The 20,950-nt window shown below is 41.7% G+C and overlaps 1 protein-coding gene across 4 annotated transcripts in view; it reads left to right on the plus strand.

Moving 5' to 3' along the window:
* Wdr33 (WD repeat domain 33) overlaps positions 1–20,950 on the plus strand; it is a 113,037-nt gene that overhangs the window by 63,692 nt on the left and 28,395 nt on the right. For 3 of the 4 annotated variants that reach the window (XM_052741763.1, XM_052741762.1, XM_052741764.1), the window contains one exon: positions 19,651–19,777. In XM_052741763.1, coding sequence (XP_052597723.1) covers positions 19,651–19,777 — 127 coding nt within the window. Of the gene's footprint in view, positions 1–7,760; positions 9,948–19,650; positions 19,778–20,950 lie in introns of those variants that run through there. The other variant, XM_052741767.1, reaches the window with a different exon arrangement.

The raw sequence follows: 20,950 nt of genomic DNA on the forward strand, positions 1-20,950 counted from the left end.
GTGGTGTCGCACGCCTTTAATCCCAGCACTCGGGAGGCAGAGACAGGTGGATCTCTGTGAGTTCGAGGCCAGCCTGGGCTACCAAGTGTGTTCCAGGACAGGTGCAAAGCTACACAGAGAAACCCTGTCTCAAAAAACCAAAAAAAAAAAAACCAAAAACCCGGAGGAATGATAATGCTGTGTCGGTAGAATATCAAGCTAAGATAATCTTTGCATTATTTTAAATAATGTTACTTTACTGGTGTGTGTGTGTGTGTGTGTGTGTGTGTGTGTGTGTGTGTGTGTGTGTGTGTGAATTGTGTGCATGTATTGAGGTAAAAAAGACAGCTTTTGGAAGTTGTTTTTTTCCAGTGGATTCCAGGGATCAAACTCAGGGTTATTAAATTTCTACAGCAAATGCCTTTACCCACTGAGCCTTCTTTCTGGCTCGAGATAATTTTTTCTTGACTCTTTAATTTTATGAGCTGTTGAGACTGTCACAATTAAGTTATCTTTAGTCTTTCTCACATGCCCTAGTTGTCTTTTTCAATGTCGTTAAAACTTTCACCTCTACAAATTTTAGTAGTTTTCTCTTTCTTTTCTTTTTTTGGTTTTTTGAGACAGAGTGTCTCTGTAGCTTTGGAGCCTGTCCTGGAACACACTTTGTAGACCAGGCTGGCCTCGAACTCACAGAAATCTGCCTCCCCAGTGCTGGGATTAAAGGCGTATGCCACCACTGCCCGGCCTAGGATTTATTTACTTTTATGAGTATGAATGTTTTGTCTGCATGTATGTTAAGTACACTGTGTGTGTCCCTGGTGCCTATGGAGGCCAGAAGAGGACACACTGGATTCCCTGGAACTAGAGTTATAGACTGTTATAAACTACCAAATGGAACAACCAAGGGTCCTTTGCAAGACCAGCGTTCTTAACTGCTCACCTATCTCTCCAACCTCAAATTTTAGAATTTCAGTTTTCATTTTGAGGAAATTTTAGCATAAGAAATTATTTTAGTTATTTTTTTATTTTAATGTATATGAGTGTTTTGCCTGCGTGTATGCCTGTGTACTACATGGATACCTGATGTCCAAGTAGGTCAGAAGAAGGTGTTCGATCCACAGGAGCTGGAGTTATAGACAGTTGTGAGCCACCATGCCAGTACTGGGAATCAAACGTAGTTCCTCTAGAAGAGCAGCCAGTGCTCTTAACTGCTCAGCGATCTCTTCAGTAGGGTGTAAACTCTTGAAGAACTTTTCCCTCAGAAATTTTTAAGTTTGTAAAAAATGTTTTTATTTGAGAATTAAATACAGTGTTTCTGTTTGTTTATTAAGATAGTCTCATTATGTGCCCCTGGCTGGCCTCAGCTGGCTGTTCAGACCATGTTGACCTGGAATCTCACAGAGATCCAGTTCTCCCTGCCTCTGCCTTCCAAATGCTGGCTTTAAAGGCTTTGTCACCATGCCAGGCTTCCCTCAGAAATTTAAAGGTAACTATCAATTTTCCTGACAAGAAGTTAGATACTAGTTTCAGCCTCCTGGTTTTTGCCTCTTCATTTGTCCCTACATGCTTTCATTTTTGAGACAAGAGTCTCACTGGGTAGCCCTAGCTGGCCTAGTACTTAGTATGTAGAGTAGGTTGGCTTCCTTGGGCATTTGCACACACTTTGAAAAAATGCTTGTTTTTTTAAGTGTGTGTGTGTGTGTGTGTTTGCCCCTGGCGGCCAGAAGAGGGCGTTAGATCCCGTGGAGCTGCAGTTACAGCTGGTGTGAGCTGGCCAAGTAACTGGGACCAAGTGCTGGGACCTGAACTCTAATCCTGGAAGAGCAACAATTTCTCTTCACCTAGATCAGCTCTCCAGCCCTTCTGTGCACTTTTAGTTATTTTTCTGTGTTTAGGTGAGAATACAAACTTCAACTTTCTTGGACTCCTTTATAGTTTGCAGTCTTTATTCCATTTGAGTATTTTTTTCTTTGTTTCCATTTCTCTGTATTCTTAGGAGACAGGTGTTGAATCTATTACTCAGCACATCTGATGATCTTTATTTTGCAAGTTTGATTTTTCTTACTGGTCTGTTTTACTCTTCTCTGCTAGGTCTTTTATTACCTCTTCCTTTTTTTTTTCAATCTTGGTGAAGGTACCTAGGACCTCAAGCATGCTAGGCAGGTACTCTACCACTGAGCTACACCTCAGCCAAGTCTGTTTGATTTTAATGACAGATCTCTTGAAGCTCTTACGTAGCCATTGAAGCATATGTTGTTTGGCTACTCTAATATTCCCCCTTATTCTTCTTAGAGCCTCTTAACCTATTCCTTTGTCTTGATCTTTCTGTTCAACTTTTCTCAAACTTGTAGTAATCCTCAGTTGATCCTATATTTGCTTTCTTCTTCGCCGTCTTCTTCTTCGTTGTCTTCCTCCTCCTCCTCTTCTTTTTTTTTTTTGGAGACGGGTTCTCTCTCTCTAGTCCTGGCTTTCCTGGAACTCACTCTGTAGACCAGGCTGGCCTCGAACTCACAAAGTTCCACCTGTCTTTGCCTCTCGAGTGCTGGGATCAAAGGTGTGCTCCACCACCGCCCAGCGACCCTATATTTGAATAGTAGCATCTTTTGACTGGTAAAATTGATTAGTTATCTCATCTTTCTTTTGGAGCTAGGGCCACTGTTTTCTTGGAGGCTAGACCTCATTGTGTATGTGTAGTGAGGAGAGAGTGTTATAGGCTGATGTGGAATTGCTTTAGTTTATTCTATTCTTACGTTGAATTGCCTTTTCTTGCCCTTTTCTTCATTCCCCTTTCCATCCATCATGGTCCGTATTGTGACATTTTTATAAGCTTTATGTTGCCTTATTCTGTTGAAGGTATTTTTTCCAATTTGCTCTTTGCTAAGAAAGCAGTTGTTTGGCAGTAGCCAAGGATAGCTGTTCTATTAAACTGGGAATCAGGAATGACTGCCTGGACAAGTTACCCTATGGAGAATTCTGTACTGCAGCTCAGCCCTTGTCATTAAACTGCCACTAAACTAGCCTTTACTACATTTTTACTTGTCTTTACATTTATTTAGTGTGTGTGTGCGCACACACACATTTGTGTATACCTTGGTGCACATATGCAGGTCTGAGGATAGCTTGGAAGAGTTGGTTTTGTCCTTCCGCCATGTTTGTCTGAACTCAGATTGTCAGACTTAGAGGTATGGACTTTTATCCACTGAGTCATCTTGTTGACCTTTGACTGTATTTGAGGATATTGCTTGTGCCCACTGTTAGTTCACTTTGCACTGAGGTCCTGGTTCTATTCCTTTCAATAAGTTTCTAGCTTCTTGCATAATAGTCTCCCTACTTTTACTTATTTTTGCTTTTTATTTTTGTTTGTCTGTTTTTGGATTTATTCTTGCTTTTGAAGGCAAGGTCTTCAAACTCTGTATAAACCAGGCTGGCCTCAAACTCAGGGAGATCTATCAGCTTTCTGGGTGCTGGAATTAAAGGCATATATCGACATATCTGCCTTATTTTTCCATTTCTTGACCTGGGCTGGTTCATCCTTCATTAAGCATCTTGGGGATCCTTTACTCCCAGGCTGTCATCGTAGTGATTCCAAATATAGTGCTGACACCTGATTGACAGTGTGCTGTGGCCTAGAACTTCCAAACTCAAGGGAACCTCCTGTCTGACCCTTCCAAGTAGCTGGGACTACAGGCATATGCCACCACACGCAGCTTAATTCTCCATTTTTTTCCTTTTCTTTCCTATTTTTTTTATGGTTTATTTTGAAACGGGTTTTCTCTGTGTAGCCTTGGCTGTCTTGGAACTTGCTCTGTAGACCAGGTTGACCTCAAACTCAACAGAGATCTGTCTGCCTCTGCCTCTAGAGTGCTGCCCAGCTGTGTGTGTATATTTAAGTCTGGGTTGTTCATACTTGCTAGATAGCAGACACTCTACCACCGAGCTGTTCCCCAGCCCTAAATCATATAGTTATATTTAAGGTTATTCACGACATTGGAGGATTTAGAGGTAAGTGATCAATAAAAATAAAGATTCATGAGTTAAACCTATTGTTACTTTTCATATGTCCTCTGAAATACCTTACTGTTCTTTAAAATAGAGAAAATGATGTAAAGAAAATCAACAACACATTTACACCATAAATGAAAAGGAAGTGGTTGATGTATTTTTATATTGGAGATGACACTTTAGTAGAATTTGTAGTACTAAAAGTATTGTTTGCGTTTTCTGAACACACGTATGCTGTGTGGCTGTTTGTGTGTGTGTGTGCCCACACACAAGTGTGTTGGAAATCAAACCAGAGGCTTGTATAGGCTGAGATGCTGAGAATTAGTTCTTTTTTTTCAGGGATCATTTGAAAACTGAAAATTTAATGGATTTATTTTGGGAAAGGGCCCTCAAGTCATTTTCTGCCTTCTGTACTTTTCCCAGTGACAACAGTTCTTCTTGGGTAACTAGGTCTGTTGAAATATTCCCACAGTGAGTGTCTTCAGGACAGAGATTAGATCAAAACTAAAGCTCCTATTTATTGAGTATGTATCCCAAGCATGATGCTTAATGCTTCATGTATTTCATGTAATTTCTGAAATAATCTAGTATTTGAATAGTAATCTGCATTTTACATGTGCCAGTATTACGGCTTACAAAGGGTTCAGTACATTGCATAATGACATAAGTAGTCTGAGACATGATTGGTCTATTTTTTTTAAGTTTTTTACTATTACCTATTGTATAGGTAACACAAGTACCTATTAGAATTAAAATATATTGACTCCAAATTGTTTTACTTGTTCTAAAAGTTTTAATTTTGCTGTGCGGTGGTGGCGCACTCGGGAGACAGAGTCAGGCAGATCTCTGTGAGTTTGAGGCCAGCCTGGTCTACAGAGTGAGATTCAGGACAGGCACCAAAAGTATACAGAGAAACCCTGTCTCGACAAACCAAAAAAAACCAAAAACCAAAAACAACATTTTTATATTTTATTTTTATGAGTGTTTTCTTACATGTATGTATGTGTACTGTGTGTGTCTGGTGCCTGAGCAAGTGAGAAGGCATCAGATCCCCAGACTGGAGTTAGAGACAGTTCTGAGCTATCATGTGGGCTCTGGGAACCAAACCCAGGTCCTCTGGAAAAGTAAACAGCGCTCTTAACTTCTTAACTGCCGAGCATCTCTCTAGCTCAGTATTTTACCTTTTAAAGTTACTCTGTTTATTTTAAAAGAATTTACTTTTTTGGAATTTTATGTGTATAAATGTTTTGTCTGTGTGTATGTTTGCCCTAGGTGCATGCCTAGTTCTGGAGGAGGTTGACAGAGGGTGATGGACCTCCTGGAACTGGAGTTAGGGATGATGATAAGCCACCCTGTGCTGTGAACTGCTGGGCCCTTGTCCGGCCCCCTTCCCTTTGACTTAGACAGCATCTCTGCAGCACAGGCCGACCTCAGGTCAGAGCTCCTCCTACTTTAGTGTTTCAGATGCTGCTACTACAGTGTGTGTCCAAGAGTTATTCCTATAGTGTGCAAGGGGACTATTGAAGGTTGTATTTAGAAATGAGAATTCCCGTGATTTTTTTTTTTTTAAGATTTATTTATTTATTATGTATACAGCATGTATGACTGCAGGCCAGAAGAGGGCACCAGATCTCATTACAGATGGTTGTGAGCCACCATGTGGTTGCTGGGAATTGAACTCAGGTCCTCTGGAAGAGCAGTCAGTGCTCTTAACCTCTGAGCCATCTCTCCAGCCCCCGAATTCCCGTGATTTATTCTTGGTACTCTTCAGAGATGAGAGCAGAATAAATCAGTCTATTTCATAAAAGATTGTTTTTGTTTTTGTTTTGTTTTGTTGGGGATTGAACCTATGGCCTCATCTGGTAGGCAAGTAATCTGCTTCTGAGCCACATTTTTACTCTATGTAGTTTATTTTGGTTTTAGACAGGTCTTACTGTGTAGACCAGGCTGACTTGAAACTCAAAGATCTGCCTGCCTCTGCTTTCCAAGTGCTGGTATTAAAGGTATGTACCGCTACACCTGGCCAACACTTTTGGCTTTTCATAAATTTTTTTATATACTATCCTTTCCTTCATTTTTCTTTTGAGACAGGGTTTCTCTGTGTAGCCCTGGCTGTCCTGGATCTCCCTCTGTAGACCAGGCTGGCCTCAAACTCAGAGATCCACCTGCCTCTGCCTCCCGAGTGCTGGGATTAAAGGCGTGCGCCACCTCCTGGACTTTATAAACATTTTTGATCTCTGGGTTTGTCATTATTTATTTGATAAAGAATAAGGTCTGCCCTGCAATCACAGCGCATGTGAGGCTGAGGCAGGACTGTTCCACTGTCAAACCTAGCCTGGGCTACAGTGGAGAGAGAGAGGGAGGGAGAGGAGAAGCAGCAACACTTTAAAAAGTTCCTGTGATCCTGTTTCATGCCTTTATTATAATAAGGCTTTGAATGGCTTGGGAATTCTAGATGCAAAGCTGTTTTGTTTTCTGAGACAGGTCTCACTATGTTTTCTTGGCTAGCCTGGAACTCACTGTGTAGAGCAGGCTTGTATGTGTGCCTTAGGAGTGCTGGGGTTAAAGGCCTGTACCATCACAACCAGCTCAGAGCTTTTTTTCTCCATCTCAGAACTTCCAGGATTTCCCCCCCCCCCCCCCCCCCCCCCCCCCCCACTGTCTAGGGTCTGTATTTCAGAATGATTTTGCTGTATTTTGTAACCTGTCCCTCAACTGGAATTTATCAGGTACTTCCTCATGATTAGACTTGAGAGTTATTGTTTGGAGAAGAACACAAGTGCTGTTTTGATCTCATTATCAAGGATGCATACTGTTGCTGGGACTTGATGTTACCCTTGGTTATGTCCCTCTCTACACTGCACCTTCAGAGTGACGTCACGGTACACAGCTTCCGCTCAGCAATCAGGGAGTATGTGTTCTTAGCCTCCTTGAGAGTGGAGAAGTAACTACCTGGATTATTCCTGGGAGATTCCCCTCTACTCCAGTATATATGTTCAGTTATTTAACCACTATGGACTAAATGTGTTTATTAAGGCACTTTTAAGATGATGGAAACTAATCATCCCCCATTTGAAGTTTTCTCATTTCTGCTTTTAACAAGTGAGGATAATTGTCAAGATCCAGTTGGAATATGTGTCATCTCAGAACCTCATTTGTGCAAAGAAAAAAGCCTTAGGGTAGTAAGTGACACTGTAGGAGATTGTACAGTAGATATCTACTCCCAGCAGTAGTTGGGGACTCAGGGGACCTCGGTGACATTTTTGTCACATCTCTTCTTACTTTTTTTTAAAATACAGATACCATTATGTATCTAAACTTAGGACATTAAAAACAATGTAGTCATTATCTGACCAACTGAAAATGAGCCAATTCACCTTCTCTACCTGACTTTTGGAGGAAGACTTACCCGAGAGTATCACATAATCAGCTTTTGGGTTTTTTTTGTTCTTGATTCTCCTTTTATGAGAGGTTTCAGTTGTGCCTCCAGTTTACGGCCCTGGTTACCTGTACCAGTATTGTTACTACAGCATGGATCCAGCTTTGCTTCTCTATTCCAGTGTTATTAAGAGAAATCTCTCAAAAGATTTTATTTATTTTTTTTTTTTTACCACTGCTGGCCTTAAATGCTCAATTCCAATGTTGTTACTACCACACCTTCCTGAGTACATTAAGCTGTACACGTAGACTATTGCATTTGGCTTACAGATTTTTGTACTGATCTTGTTGCTGCCAGACTTCTAGCCATCTTTTTTCTTTTTTTTTTTTTTTCCTTTGAGACATGTCTCACATGTGTCGCCATGACTGGCTTGGAGCTCTCTATGAAGACCAAAGTGGCCTCAGACTCATAGAGATCTGCCTGTTTCTGCTTCCCGATTGCTAGAATGCAAGGTGCAGTATGTGTGCCCTCCTACCCCCATTTTGAACTCAGGCTGGCAGACATTGCATATAGCTGAGGATAGCCTTGAACTGATCATCCTGCTTTATTTACCAAGTCTCTGGGCATGCATGGAATGGGTGACCATGCCCCCACGATCAATCCTGTGCATGTTTCTTTATTGATTACATTTTTGTAGCTTTTTTAAATAATGACTTTGACTATCCTGCTTAAGTTATGTCTATGGAAACGTTTGCTAGAGGTATTTGACTATTGAACTATATACACACACACATATATACCCATACCTCAGTAGACCATTTTTCAAAGGAACTTGATACTGCTCTCTGCATACGTGTGGGGCAGTGTTTCTTAAATGACTGAAGTGCCTTATGACCCTGGTGTTAATCTAAGCCGTTGGGAGAGCAGAGCACTGAAGAGTATTAGGTTGTTACATTCTTTCCCTTTCATGTTAGATGAAGACTCTCTAAAATCACTTTTAAACATGTTTTAAATTTTTAAAATGTGGGTTGGCACAAAACAACAGCAAAATTGTTTCTCAGTTGTAACTGAACAATCTAGAGGACACATGAGCATTCTGAACATCCTTAGGTGGTAGTTTTGGAAGACTATTATAGTTTCCTGTTTCCTCATGATTGCCCCCTTTGAAAATCCTCAAGACTTCTCTGCTCAGGAGGAAATTGTGTCCTTTGTTTATACTCTGTCCACATACTGTGTACAAAACTAACAGTAGTGTAACATTTAAGTTTAAGCAGAATTTATGCCTGTATGGTTGTTGGACTCACATATATGTTACCATACATGCAACAGAATTCACTTTGATATTAAAAGTATTCAGTTGCATGATATTGTCTTACAAATTATATGCCTAATTCCACTTTCTAAGTTACTTAGCAGTTTCTTTTAGGTCTGCCTTTGGGAGTTTTCCATGTAAACATGCAATTGGTAGAAAACTGTAGGAACCAATTCTCCTGTTTTCACAAGTGTGACTTAAGTAGATTGGAAGGCCTATGATACATCTCCCTTTTTATTCCATTGGGTCTGAGTTTGTTTATTGGTTACGCTTTTAACACCATACGTTTGAAAACTGTTACAGATTTGTTGAATAGTTCTGCATAGTACTTAGGTTTAATTCTTCTATCCTTACATTTTGCCATATTTTTTTCTGATTTCTTTTTGAATAAATACACATTGCAGATAATGGTTGAAGGCCCTTCCTTCTCCTTGTCCAAATGTGTCTACTTTCCTGAATTTAGGTATGTCATTGTCAGGCAACATAGTGAGCTAGCATTTCAAATATCCCAAATTCGTCTTGTGAATGTGGCGATACACTGAGAAAAACTTTGTGACCAAATTTCCCCACATATTTGTAATATATGTTGCAAGCACTGAAGCTCTGAGGTGTGGAGGAGAGAAAAACAAACAAACTTGTCCTTTTAAAAATTTCACCATTGCTTATGAGTCTATGTGACGTTGCTTGGAACATACATTGTGAAAACTGCCTAGAAGTGTACCCATTCTGGAATCAACTTTGAGTTCCATAGTTTGTCACTGATTTGCATGACAAGCATACAGTTAGCAGTCATTCCCAGGCAATCTTGTTATTAGATATGTTAAGAATGATTTTGCAAAATGGGGAGATAAACTTCAGACAAGCCCCAGACTCACTGACCAGTTCACAAGTTACTTTTGCTGCTTAAATTTCCCAGTTCTGGAGTCTCCTGATCTTTGGAAGTGTCTAGCCTGTGGATCATGGCTTTGTTTACACTTAAACTGATGTTACATTTATGTTTCCACAGCTGTCAGTAAGCCTGAGTTTGCTGTTAATGTTTAACACATTCTCTGAGTGACAGTTCTTTAACTGTTAATATTGTACAAAATGATACTTGAATTCATTGTTTGCCTCTTTTCTTTCTGTATTAGAAAAACTGGTGTTTTTGTAAGTCATGTATATTCTTCTTGATATTTGTTCATATAATGACCTGATCCAGGAAAAATAAAATGGGAAAATGGACATTACTTCTGACCTTCAAATAAAACTCATTATGTATTGGTTTTCGGACTGTTTACCGAGCCTTGGGTCATATGTACCGTGTTAAGTCAAGGCTGTTTACCTGTGTGGGCCCCGTGATCTGAATGAGGTTTTGGACAGGGAAGGAGGTCCTGGGAAAATGCACAGTCACAAAGGTTATAGTAAATTTCATGGAGCCAGGGAACTTCTATAAAGGGAAGTATCAAGGACGTTCTGTATCAAGCCGTTCTGGCTTCAGATCTTAACACCACACTTCTATATTAGGAAACTATTTGAAGTTTCCACTTGGTGTAAAAGCCTAGCCTATCTGCTCATTAATTAACTTAACTAAAGCTTAAACATCCTGTTAGTCTTAGAACTTTTTCTTCTAAAATATTGTTTAAAGTAACCTTCCTTTGGGAGAGGGCGAGATATCCTGTAGCCCAGGTTAACCTTAACTTCACTGAGGATGACCGTGAAATCCTTATCCTTCTGAGTGCTGGGATCACAGACTTGTATGATGACTCTGAAATCCTTATCCTTCTGAGTGCTGTGATCACAGATGTATATGATGACTCTGAAATCCTTATCCTTCTGAGTGCTGCGATCACAGATGTATATGATGACTCTGAAATCCTTATCCTTCCGAGTGCTGGGATCACAGACATGTATGACCACACCACGTTTTGTGCCATGCTGATTATTGAAGCCAGTGCTTTGTGTATGCTAGGCAAACACTTCCACCTACCAAGTAGGCAACATCCTCAGCCCAAGATCCATCTTCTCATTATTAAGTTATATATAAGATTTGTGTGTGTGTTCTGTATGTGTGTGTATGTATGTTCATGTATTGGACCATATAGATTAAGTTCTTAAGTATTTGTGTTTAGAAGGAATTCCTCCGCCCCAGAGACTTACAAACAATATATATTTTGAAATTTTGCAATTATACATCTTGTTTCCCCCTCATATTTTCCATGTCCAGTTATAATCTGAATAAAATGGATAAATACTGTGACCTTCCTAGTCATCCTAGACTCAGAATCCTCATGCCTGGCTTCTTCTTTCTCTGAAGGGCTGAATGTGTCTCACAAGCCCAACTGTGGCAGGCCTGAAGGGTCTTAAGGCAGGTTTATTAGTGTCCAGTGTTTTAACCTTTAAAAAAAAAAAAAAAAAAAAAAAAAACCTCTGGGTTTTTGTTTCGGTTTTCAAGACAGGGTTTCTCTGTGTAGCCCTGGAACTCACTGTGTAGACCAGGCTGGCCTTGAACTCAAGAGATCTGCCTGCCCTCTGTCTCCTGAGTGCTGGGACTAAAGGCATGAGCCACCATGCACTTTTAGACATCCTTTCCAAGAGTGAGAAGTTGTTAGTCCTAAAAACATTATTCATTACCAAATGTTTTTAGACTATGTGGGAGCTACCTGAGTAAACTTTACATCAAGTTAGTATTCCTTTAACATTGCAAATGCTATATATCTTTTAGAATTTCAGTGTTTGGGGATACAAAGAATGTTCAATGATTTTTGAAATTTGTTCTTTCAAAAATGAAATGCTCCTGCTGGATATGATGGCACATGCCTTTAATCTCCACACTCAGGAGGCAGAAAGAGGAAGATCTCTGAGTTCAAGGCCAGCCTGGTCTACAGAGTGAGTTCGAGGACAGCCAGGACTACATAGAGAGACCTTGTCTCAAAAACAAACAAGCAAACAACAATCAAGTTTAATGTAATGATTTCTTTTAAATAAGTATGAGTGTGGGGTGCACATGGAGGAGCCAGGTGTCTTCCTCTATTTCTCCACCTTGGTTGTTTCAGGCAGGTTCTTTCGCTGATCCTGGAAATCACCAGTTGGCTAGATTGTCTTCCTAATGACCTGCAGGAATTGGCCTGTCTTCCCCACCCAACCCCCAGCACTAGGTTACAGGCATGCTACCATGCTCAGCTTTTACATTGGTGCTGAGCATTCAAACTCAGGTGCATGTGCTTGAGTTGGTAGGTATTTTCCTGGCTGAGCCATTTCCTAGTCATGATGTGAGGGATTTTTGGGGTTGAAGTTTGAGATCAATAAACCATATGTTTGGTAATTTATATTTTTTTCTGGTGATTTTGTATAAGGTAATGAGTTTTAGATGTGTCTTGCCAATTCACATGTGTTCTTGAAATTAAGCCATCTCTTTTCAGTGCAAGGTTCTTATTAAGGACCAAGGCTCATTTTCCCAGGCTCAAAGGCCTGCCTAGCTGTGTTGGCAAATGAAGATATTAACTGGATTATATGCCATCCCTTGACTTTTGAGTAGAGGTGAGATCAAAGTAATAGGAGCCTGTGCCGGGAAATTTCCAGTGCTATGGAAGAGTAATGTGTGACTTTAATTCTTCACTACGGTGACTCTTTCCTAAAAGATTATTACTAATTAAACTTTCCTTTAGATACCTGGGACCATACTGCACTTGCTTTTTGACTTGTGTATTTAGGGTGGGAAGTGTGCTGTGATGTATGTGTAGAGGTCAGACAGATGGCAACTTGTTAGGAGTTGATATTTCCCCCATGTAAGTCCCAGGGATCAAACTCAGGTCCCTGATTTGGTGGCAAGTCCCTTTAACCACTGATCCATCTGGCTGGCCCTGCCTATGTTTATTTAAATGCTGTCTTACTACAGTGCATTTGCATAAAGTCATACTCCTTTTAGGTATCCAGTTGTATGAATTTTGACAAATATATGAACTGTGTCCAATATACAGAAAATTTCAGCACCAAAAGTCCGTATTTCTGCTTTAGTTTCAAAAGTTGTATTGGACTATTATCTGAGTTTACCTTGATTTCCCTTAGCTAACCACACATTGGTTCACACATAGATGATTTCAGTTTGGTCAGTTTAGACATGATGTATGTATCTGTGAACACAATGCCTGGTATGCTTCTGCAGGTGCACAGTCAGTTTCCACTAGAGGGTTTGTCAGACCAAAGGCTCTGTATGTGCCAATAAGAGTTTGATAGTATGCATGGCCACATGTTTTCTCTGAATGTTACTGGTTTGCTGTCCCACTGTTACAGAGGAGCCTATCCTATGCCTCTGACCAACATGGAACACTGCCATGCATAGGGTTTGCTAATGTGGGACTTGGTGCAAGAGTGTTGCCTAGCAGAGTGACTTCACATCTGGAACTTGGTGCCAAGGGTGTTACCAGAGTGACATTCAGTGGTGACTCTCTCCCTCCCTTTGCTCTTTTCTTTCTTTTTTACCGCCCCCCCCCCCAGCCCCCAACAGAATCTCTCTAAATAGCCCAAACTGTTCTCTCATGATCCTCTTGCCTCAGCCTCCCAAGTGCTAGGATAACAGGTAGGAACCACCACACAGTTTTCTTCTTATATTAAAATCATACCAAGGAAGCTGTGCACAAAATTTACCCCATATTACTCATTGCAAAGCCCCAGTATCACACTCTAGAAAACACGAATATAATATCTTTAATTTGTTTCACTATCCCAATATAAATTTCATTTTCTGCTTGTCTGTTTGTTTATTTTGAGACAGATTTCTCTACATAGCCCTGACTCTCCTAGAGCTCACTGTGTAGACCAAGCTGGCCTAGAACTCACAGAGTTCTGCCTGCCTTTGCCTCCCAAGTGTGTATCTACATTTTTATAACCGGGTTCACTCTTAGAATCACCCCATAGCATTTCGTAGTTTATGAATGTCCTGTTGTTGCCTTTATTCAGTTAGGCAAGCATTACTTTTGTTGTGTGTGATGTTTATGTATGTGAGTGTAGTGAGTGTGCCACAGCCAGTGTGTGTGGAAATCACAGGACAACTTCTGGTAATCGGTTCTCTTCTTTTTCCTTGGTTTTTTTTTTTTTTTTTCCTCCTTCGAGACAAGGTTTCTCTGTGTAGTTTTGCGCCTTTCCTGGAACTCACTTGGTAGCCCAGGCTGGCCTCGAACTCACAGAGATCCTCCTGGCTCTGCCTCCCGAGTGCTGGGATTAAAGGCATGCGCCACCAGCACCCGTCTCTCCTTGTGTTTTGAGAATTTAACTCAGGTCATCAGGCTCAACTGTAAACAAGCACTTGGACCTCCCAAGCCGTCTTTCTGGTCCGTGGCTTGTTTTCATGACCCTTTTTTTTTTGTTTCTAAAATCTTTCATCTTAGTGGTGATAGGATTTTTAAGTTTGGGGACTATGGCCGGGCGGTGGTGGCGCACGCCTTTAATCCCAGCACTTGGGAGGCAGAGGCAGGTGGATCTCTGTGAGTTCGAGGCTAGCCTGGTCTACAGAGAGAGATCTAGGAAAGGCGCAAAGCTACACAGAGAAACCCTGTCTCGAAAAACAACAACAAAAAACAAACAAACAAACAAAATTTGGGGACTATGGCAGATCTTATTCTACTTCTAAATTTTATTTCCAAGTTTTTGCTATTATGAACAATGTTTTTGATACTCTCTTTGCCATCTAAAAGTATTCTTTTGTTTTTGGATGGGAGCTCTTTTTTTTTGAGACAGAATTATACTGGCTTTGAATTTCTGGACTTAAGTGGTCCTTCTGCTTTAGCCTTCCAAATAACTAGGACTTCAGGTGTGTGCTGCTATACCTGGCTGTATTTTAAAATAAAAAAAAATCACCTTAAATTATTTTCTTAGGATAAATCTGTGGTAATCTTGCTGCCGTTTTTCACATTCACTTACTGTGTGTGTGTGTGTGTGTGTGTGTGTGTGTGTGTGTGTGTGTGTGTGCGCGCGCGCGCGCGCGCGTGCGCGCGTGCGCGCCCCATCAGGCTTAGGGGCAAGTACCCTTACTGCTAAACCATCTCACATCATCATTTGAAATACTTTTTTTTTTCCTTTTTCTTTCTCTGTAGCCCCGGCTGTCCTGGAACTCACTCTGTAGACCAGGGTGGCCTCCGTCTCTCAGAGATCCACTTGCCTCTGGTTCTTGAGTACCAGGACCAAACACATGCTTGGGCCACCACCTCCTGGCTTGAAATACTTTTTGTCATGGAATGGAAACTTTTCTCGCTCCAGAAGAAGGAAGAGGGAGTAGTTTTCACACCGTTTCCAGCAGTACTTAGGAGTTTGAGGAAAGAGGGCTTAGCATGAGCAATATAATGAAACACTAATTAAAAGAATAAGTTTCATATCAATTTGCTTTTGTGCCAGTCTAGTTTATTTTTCTTACCCCCACCTCCACCCCCAGTTTAAAAATAAAAATGGTAGGGGCAAGAGAGATTGCTGAGTGGTTAAGAACATGCTGCTCTTCAGGAGGGTCTGTGTTGCCAGCACCCACACTGGGCAGCTCCCAGCCTCCTCTAACTCAGCTCCAGGGCATCTGACACCCTTTTCCGACTTTCTCAGGCACCCAGATACATATGGCATGCACACACATGGACACCTGTATACACATAGGTCAAAAACAAACTATGACACTTTAAAGATTTCATGCCCACTTTCCAGGGTGATCCACTGTGAGTAAATTTAATAGACTTTTTTTTCTTTCTTTCTTGGTTTTTCCAAACAAGGTTTCTCTGTGTAACAGCCCTGGCTGTCCTGGATCTGCCTCCCAAGTGCTGGGATTAAAGGCATGCACCACTACCCGCCTGGCTTAGTAGACTTTTAAAATGAATTTTTTCTCCTCAATATTAGATGTTCACAAAGTAATATAGAGCCTGAGTTATTTGCTTGTGCTTATGTATGCTGGTGCATAAGCAATTTCAGATATTGGATGTTTGGGTTGGAGATACTCAGTTTACGTAGTGAAAACTCTTGTCCCTGAACTTACTGACTTGCCCTTAGAGGCAGTTATATCATATTTTTGGATTTTTGTGTGTGAGTGTATGGGGTATGTGTGGTTATTCTTGTTAGGCAAGTGCTGTACCACTGAGCTCCATTCCAGCTCCATTTGTGTTCTTTTTTATACATGTTTTATGTATTTTTGAGCATTCGTATGTTTTTTGTTTAGTTTTGTTTCCTGGAACTCAGTATGTAGCCCAGGCTCATTTTGAACTCAAGACCTTCCTTCAGCTTTCAGGTGCTAGGATTGCAGGTGGGGCATGCGGCCCACCCCCCAACCCCCCCATGTCTGGTTAGGCCACAAATGTCAGTAGGCTGCTCATGTTTTCTTAAGTTACTTTGATGTTAACATTATTATTTTATGTGTGTGTGTCACGGTCATGTTCATGCCTGATGCTCATGAAGCACAGGAGTGCATTGGATCCTCCAGAACTGTGGCCACAGATGGTCGTGAGCCACCATGTGGTTACTGGGAATTAAACCCAGGTCCTCTGGAAGAGCCGCCAGTGCTCCTAAATGCTGAGTCGCCTCTCCAGCCCCAGTTTATTTGTATTCTAAGTATAGTGGGGCTGGGAGGACGGCCCAGAGGGTAGAGTTCATGCTGTGCAAACATGAAGAGCAGAGTTTGGACCTCCAAACTAAAAAAGCTGGCTGTGTGCCGTGCACTGGGAACTCCAGCACTGTAGGGCTGGAGACAGGCAGTTCCTGGGGTCTCACTTACTAGCCACCTAGGAGTGTGGTGAAAGGGCAAGCTCTGGAACCAGTGAAAGACCCTGTCTCAAACAAAAACAAAAACAAACCTGAGCTGGATGATGATAGAGGCAGACATCTGATAGCAACCTCTGCCCTCCACACCTTCACACCCAGCCTGGAGCACCAGCACACAGACACACTCTAAAATGTTTTTAATTAAAACAATAAAGAGAATAGGGGCCTCATAATATCAAGGCTGAAGGATGAATTGTCTCTCCCTATTCTAGTTCCTGCTAGGCTCCACCCTTCCGATGTCTTCATGCATATAGACTTGAACAGGAAAGCAAATATTTTTGTTCTTTTCTCCATAATAAAAGCTTTTATTTTAATTAATTAATTTCATTATTTATTTATTTGAGGCAGAGTCTCCTCTACATAGCTCTGGCTGACCTGGAACTCACTGTATAGACCAGGTTGGCTTAGAACTCACAGAGATCCACCTGCCTCTGCCTCCTAAATGCTGGGATTAAAGGCCTGGCTCTCCATGTAACTTTTAAACCTATCTTGATATGTAAGAAACCAATCTAGAATAGTGCTTAAGAGCATACATGGCCTCTGGGACTGGCCTAAGCTGCTGTGCTTATGTGTGGTAGTGTGCCCCTGTGATCCCAGCATGTGGGACGCGGAAGTGGGAGGACCAGCAGAGGCTCTGGGGTGGGCTTCTTGAATTTTCCAGTGATATATTCAGGGATGCTCATGTTTCCTGTTATGCCACATTGTTCTGTAGAATCTGTTTAAGTTTTTAGTATAAGACAATGACTCAGTACGTGGTACATTTTTTGCTTAGATGAGTACTGTACATGAGTATATTGTGTTGTTTGTATTATTGGTTTTTTAAAAAAATTATGGCTCAGTGGTGAAGAGCACATACTGCTTTTGCATAAACTATTTGGTTAAAATCCACACATATACATGGCTGTGTGTTATATTTTTATATGGAAATGGCCTCTAGATTTTATATTCCCTGTGCATGGTAGTCTCATCAGGCAGGTTAGGAGGACCACATGGTTTCATATATCCTGATTCTTTTTTCTGTCTCTGTGGGGGGGTGGTGGTGGTGCTGTCATCTCTGAGGGGTACACTTGCCTGTTGTGGGCACATGTTGAGGTTAGAGGTTGACATTGGGCTGTCTTTTTTGCAGTCAGTTTTCCACCATATTTTTTGAGACAGCATCCATAATTGAACCTGGACCTCACCCTTCTGACCTGATTAGCTGGCCAGCCAGTCTTCTGGGATCTCTCACTAGCTGCTGGAGTTAAAGTTGCATAGTCCTGTCCTAGCTTTTATTGGGTGCTGGGATCTGAGCTCAGGCCTTCATGCTTTAGCAAGAAGCCATCTCCCTGAGCCTCTTTTATTTGGTGTGCAATAGCTAGCGTCTCACTATGTAGCCCTGGCTAGCCTGGGATTCTCTATGTAGAGCAGGCTAGCCTGCCTCTGCCTGGGACTAAAGACTTGTGCCACTTCACTGGGCTCCCGACCCTATTGTTTTAGAGACAGGGTCTCATGTAGCACAGGCTATCTTCTAACTTGTGAAGCTGAGGTTGGTCTTGAGCTCCTGATCCCCCTGCCTCCACCTCCCAAGCACCAAGACTCTAGGCATGTACAACCATGCTCAGACATATTATTTTCTTTTTTAAAAATTACATTTTAAATTATGTTGTGTGTCTATCCCTGTGTCTGTGTTGGGAAGGGGTGTTCATGATGCATGTATGGAGCTCAGAAGACAATTTGGGGAAATTGGTTCTTTCTAGCATGTAGGTTCCAGGGATGAAACACTTCTGGCTTGGTGACAAGTGTCTTTACCCAGTGATACATCTTGCTGGTCCCCACTTGTTCTTCTTAATAATATTCAGAGTCTAACTACAGAGCTTCCTTTCCCTTTCCTATCCTCATACCTTAGTTATAAAATACATTCAGTGTTAGAAGATAATAGAAACAGTAACACATGGGGAGGAAAGGATCACCTTTCAGGTGGGTGTCTGTACTTTTTATCTTTTTCTTACACCTGGGTATGCACATAGTCACTTAAACATTCACATGTCTGCTTGCTACAGTGATAGTGTGTATTGATTTCAACAACCAAAAAACTTAGTATTATGGGCATTTGAGTCACACCATTGAATTAATTATACTCCTTTGAGTACTGCGCTGTATGGCAATTGTTTTGGAATATACTTGAACTCTACTCAAGAACATTTTAAAAACACGCTGCATCAACATATCCTTTAGAGAACTCCTTCTGAACATCCTTCATGACTTAGGATGAGACCACAGGATGTGTGCTTCCTGCTCTCGGGGCACCCTCCCTCCCCTCCTGCCTGAGGGGAGGGGGCGAGGGAGAACTGGTCTGAGCTCAAACCCATGTGATACACAGAGTAAGCACATTGTGCCTTCTAAATGAATGTAGATCACTTCCAATATCTTGAGACTTTCTCTCCCTTCCTCAGTTCTTTTTATCTCTGTTCATTCCTCCTTTTCCCTTCTCACTTGAAGTTTACAGGACTTGGATTTGCTCCAGGTGAAGGAGGGAGCTATTGGAAAAGGTCTCACTCTGCACTTCCTTTTAAATGCATTTACCACATCAATACTACTTGACCCTGTACAGTACAGCCTTTCAGAAATCATAAACATTGCTATGCTTTGTTCAGTTGACTTTTCACATTGGTGCTTTTTAGTGACTTAATTCTTTGTTTTCACATATTAACTCATGTGTGAACCAGTCAGACATTGTTTCTCCTCCTGCTCTTCAGTAAACAACAGCAAAACCCCTGGAATATGCTTACTGTCTTTCTGTTTAGAAAGCGGTAGTGTGTAAACCTGGATTTAGGGCTTTTGATCTACCTAGACTGCCATAATGAAGGAACACTGAACTGAGCAGTACAGGTTGACTCTTAGTACTAACATAATCAGGAATAGCATTAAAGGCTTAAAAAGCCTACAGAATGCATCTTCCAAAAAGCCTCGATGACCCACCAGCAGGTAGGTGAGGAAGATTCATGTAGTTCCCAGAGAAGAAGGCTAGGTTGGCCGCGAGCACGGCAGTATCGGAGGGGAGCTGGCCCTTGGTCCAGCAGAGCCCCAGACAGCCAAGAGCTTTTCAGGAAGTTCAAGTCAACCAAACACGAAGAGCAGCTCATCTGCCAGGTTTTTGGCTTTTGTCATTTAGAAGGGAGCCCCACTTGCAATGCATATGACCACTGAGGCTTTGTTCTGACTTGTTTCCCAACAGGTCACGGTGCTGATGTGAAGTGTGTAGACTGGCATCCAACCAAAGGGTTAGTCGTTTCAGGAAGTAAAGATAGCCAGCAGCCAATCAAGTTCTGGGATCCCAAGACTGGGCAGAGTCTTGCAACACTGTAAGTGATAGGAACCCTACCTTGTCCCTTGAAGAAGAGGGACCAAAGGCAGCCTGCATCACTTGACTTTTAGCTTTCTCCTGTGGTTTGGACACCAAGAGTTGTAGTCTTTGGATGTTTGTTAAATATGACTTCTCTCTAAGTCTCTAGTGAAGGAAGATGATACTTGTTCTGCTCCAGACCTAAGTTTTACTGGGCTATCCTGTGACTGGTGGGAAGAGGAGGTTTCTCCTGTTGTCCCCGAGTCTCTTCAGAGCACCTGTCACCTGTGGTTTTAGTACCTGCGCCTCCTTCCAGTCGAGGCCCCACCTCCCCGGCTCCATCTGAATACAAAGATTTCTCTTCATTTGTGTGCCAGTTCTCTCCTCTCCTCCCCCTCCTCCCCTTCCCTGTCCTCTTTTCTCTCTCTTCTCTCTCCCATTTTCTGTCTCTCCTTCCCGTCCCCTCTCCCTGTTTCTCCCCTCCCTCTCCCCTCCCCCTCCCTTTCCTCTCCCTCTCCTTTTTCCTCCCTGTCCCCACCCATCTCCCATCTCTTCCCCATCTCTGTCTTCCCTCTCTTGGAGACTTGCTTGCTTAGGTAGCTTTGGTTTTCCTTGGCATTATTTGTAATTGTTACAGTTACATGAGTGTGTTCTGTTAGGGCACGTGGATGCCATATCCTGGCCCTAATTGGAAATGAAACATCCACACCTCAAATTAGTTAAGGCAAGGCTGCTGTGAAACATGGCCATACACAGTACATTGTGAACCCTTGGATAGAAGCATTATGCAGGCCCTGGGACAAAGCATTCATGCCTTTAGTTCAAATTAACCCTCAGACTATCTGTAAAGTAGTGCCTGCTTCCATAGGTAAAGTTTATCTTAATGAGAGAAACTTCATAGTTTTTAAAATCTGATGAACATGATAGAGTATCAGTGTATGTATTCCAAGTACTTCCCCTGTTTCCAGATGAACCTTTCTGTCCAGCAGAATCCCATTCCATTGCCCTTTTAGCTGGATTTTGAGAGTGGTGTTTAGATACTGGACTTCATTTCTGTCATCCACAGACGTAGTTTCCTTTTATTTTTCAAGTTTTCTTCTACTCCTTCTCTTCTTTTATTTCTTCCTCCTCCTTCTTCCTCTTCTTGCTCCTCCTCTTTTTTCTTTCTTTTTTCTTTTTTGAGACAAGGTGT

The sequence above is a fragment of the Peromyscus californicus genome, unplaced genomic scaffold (assembly GCF_007827085.1).
Source record: "Peromyscus californicus insignis strain IS unplaced genomic scaffold, ASM782708v3 Scaffold_17__1_contigs__length_78620276, whole genome shotgun sequence".
NCBI classification, from domain to species: Eukaryota; Metazoa; Chordata; class Mammalia; order Rodentia; family Cricetidae; genus Peromyscus; species Peromyscus californicus.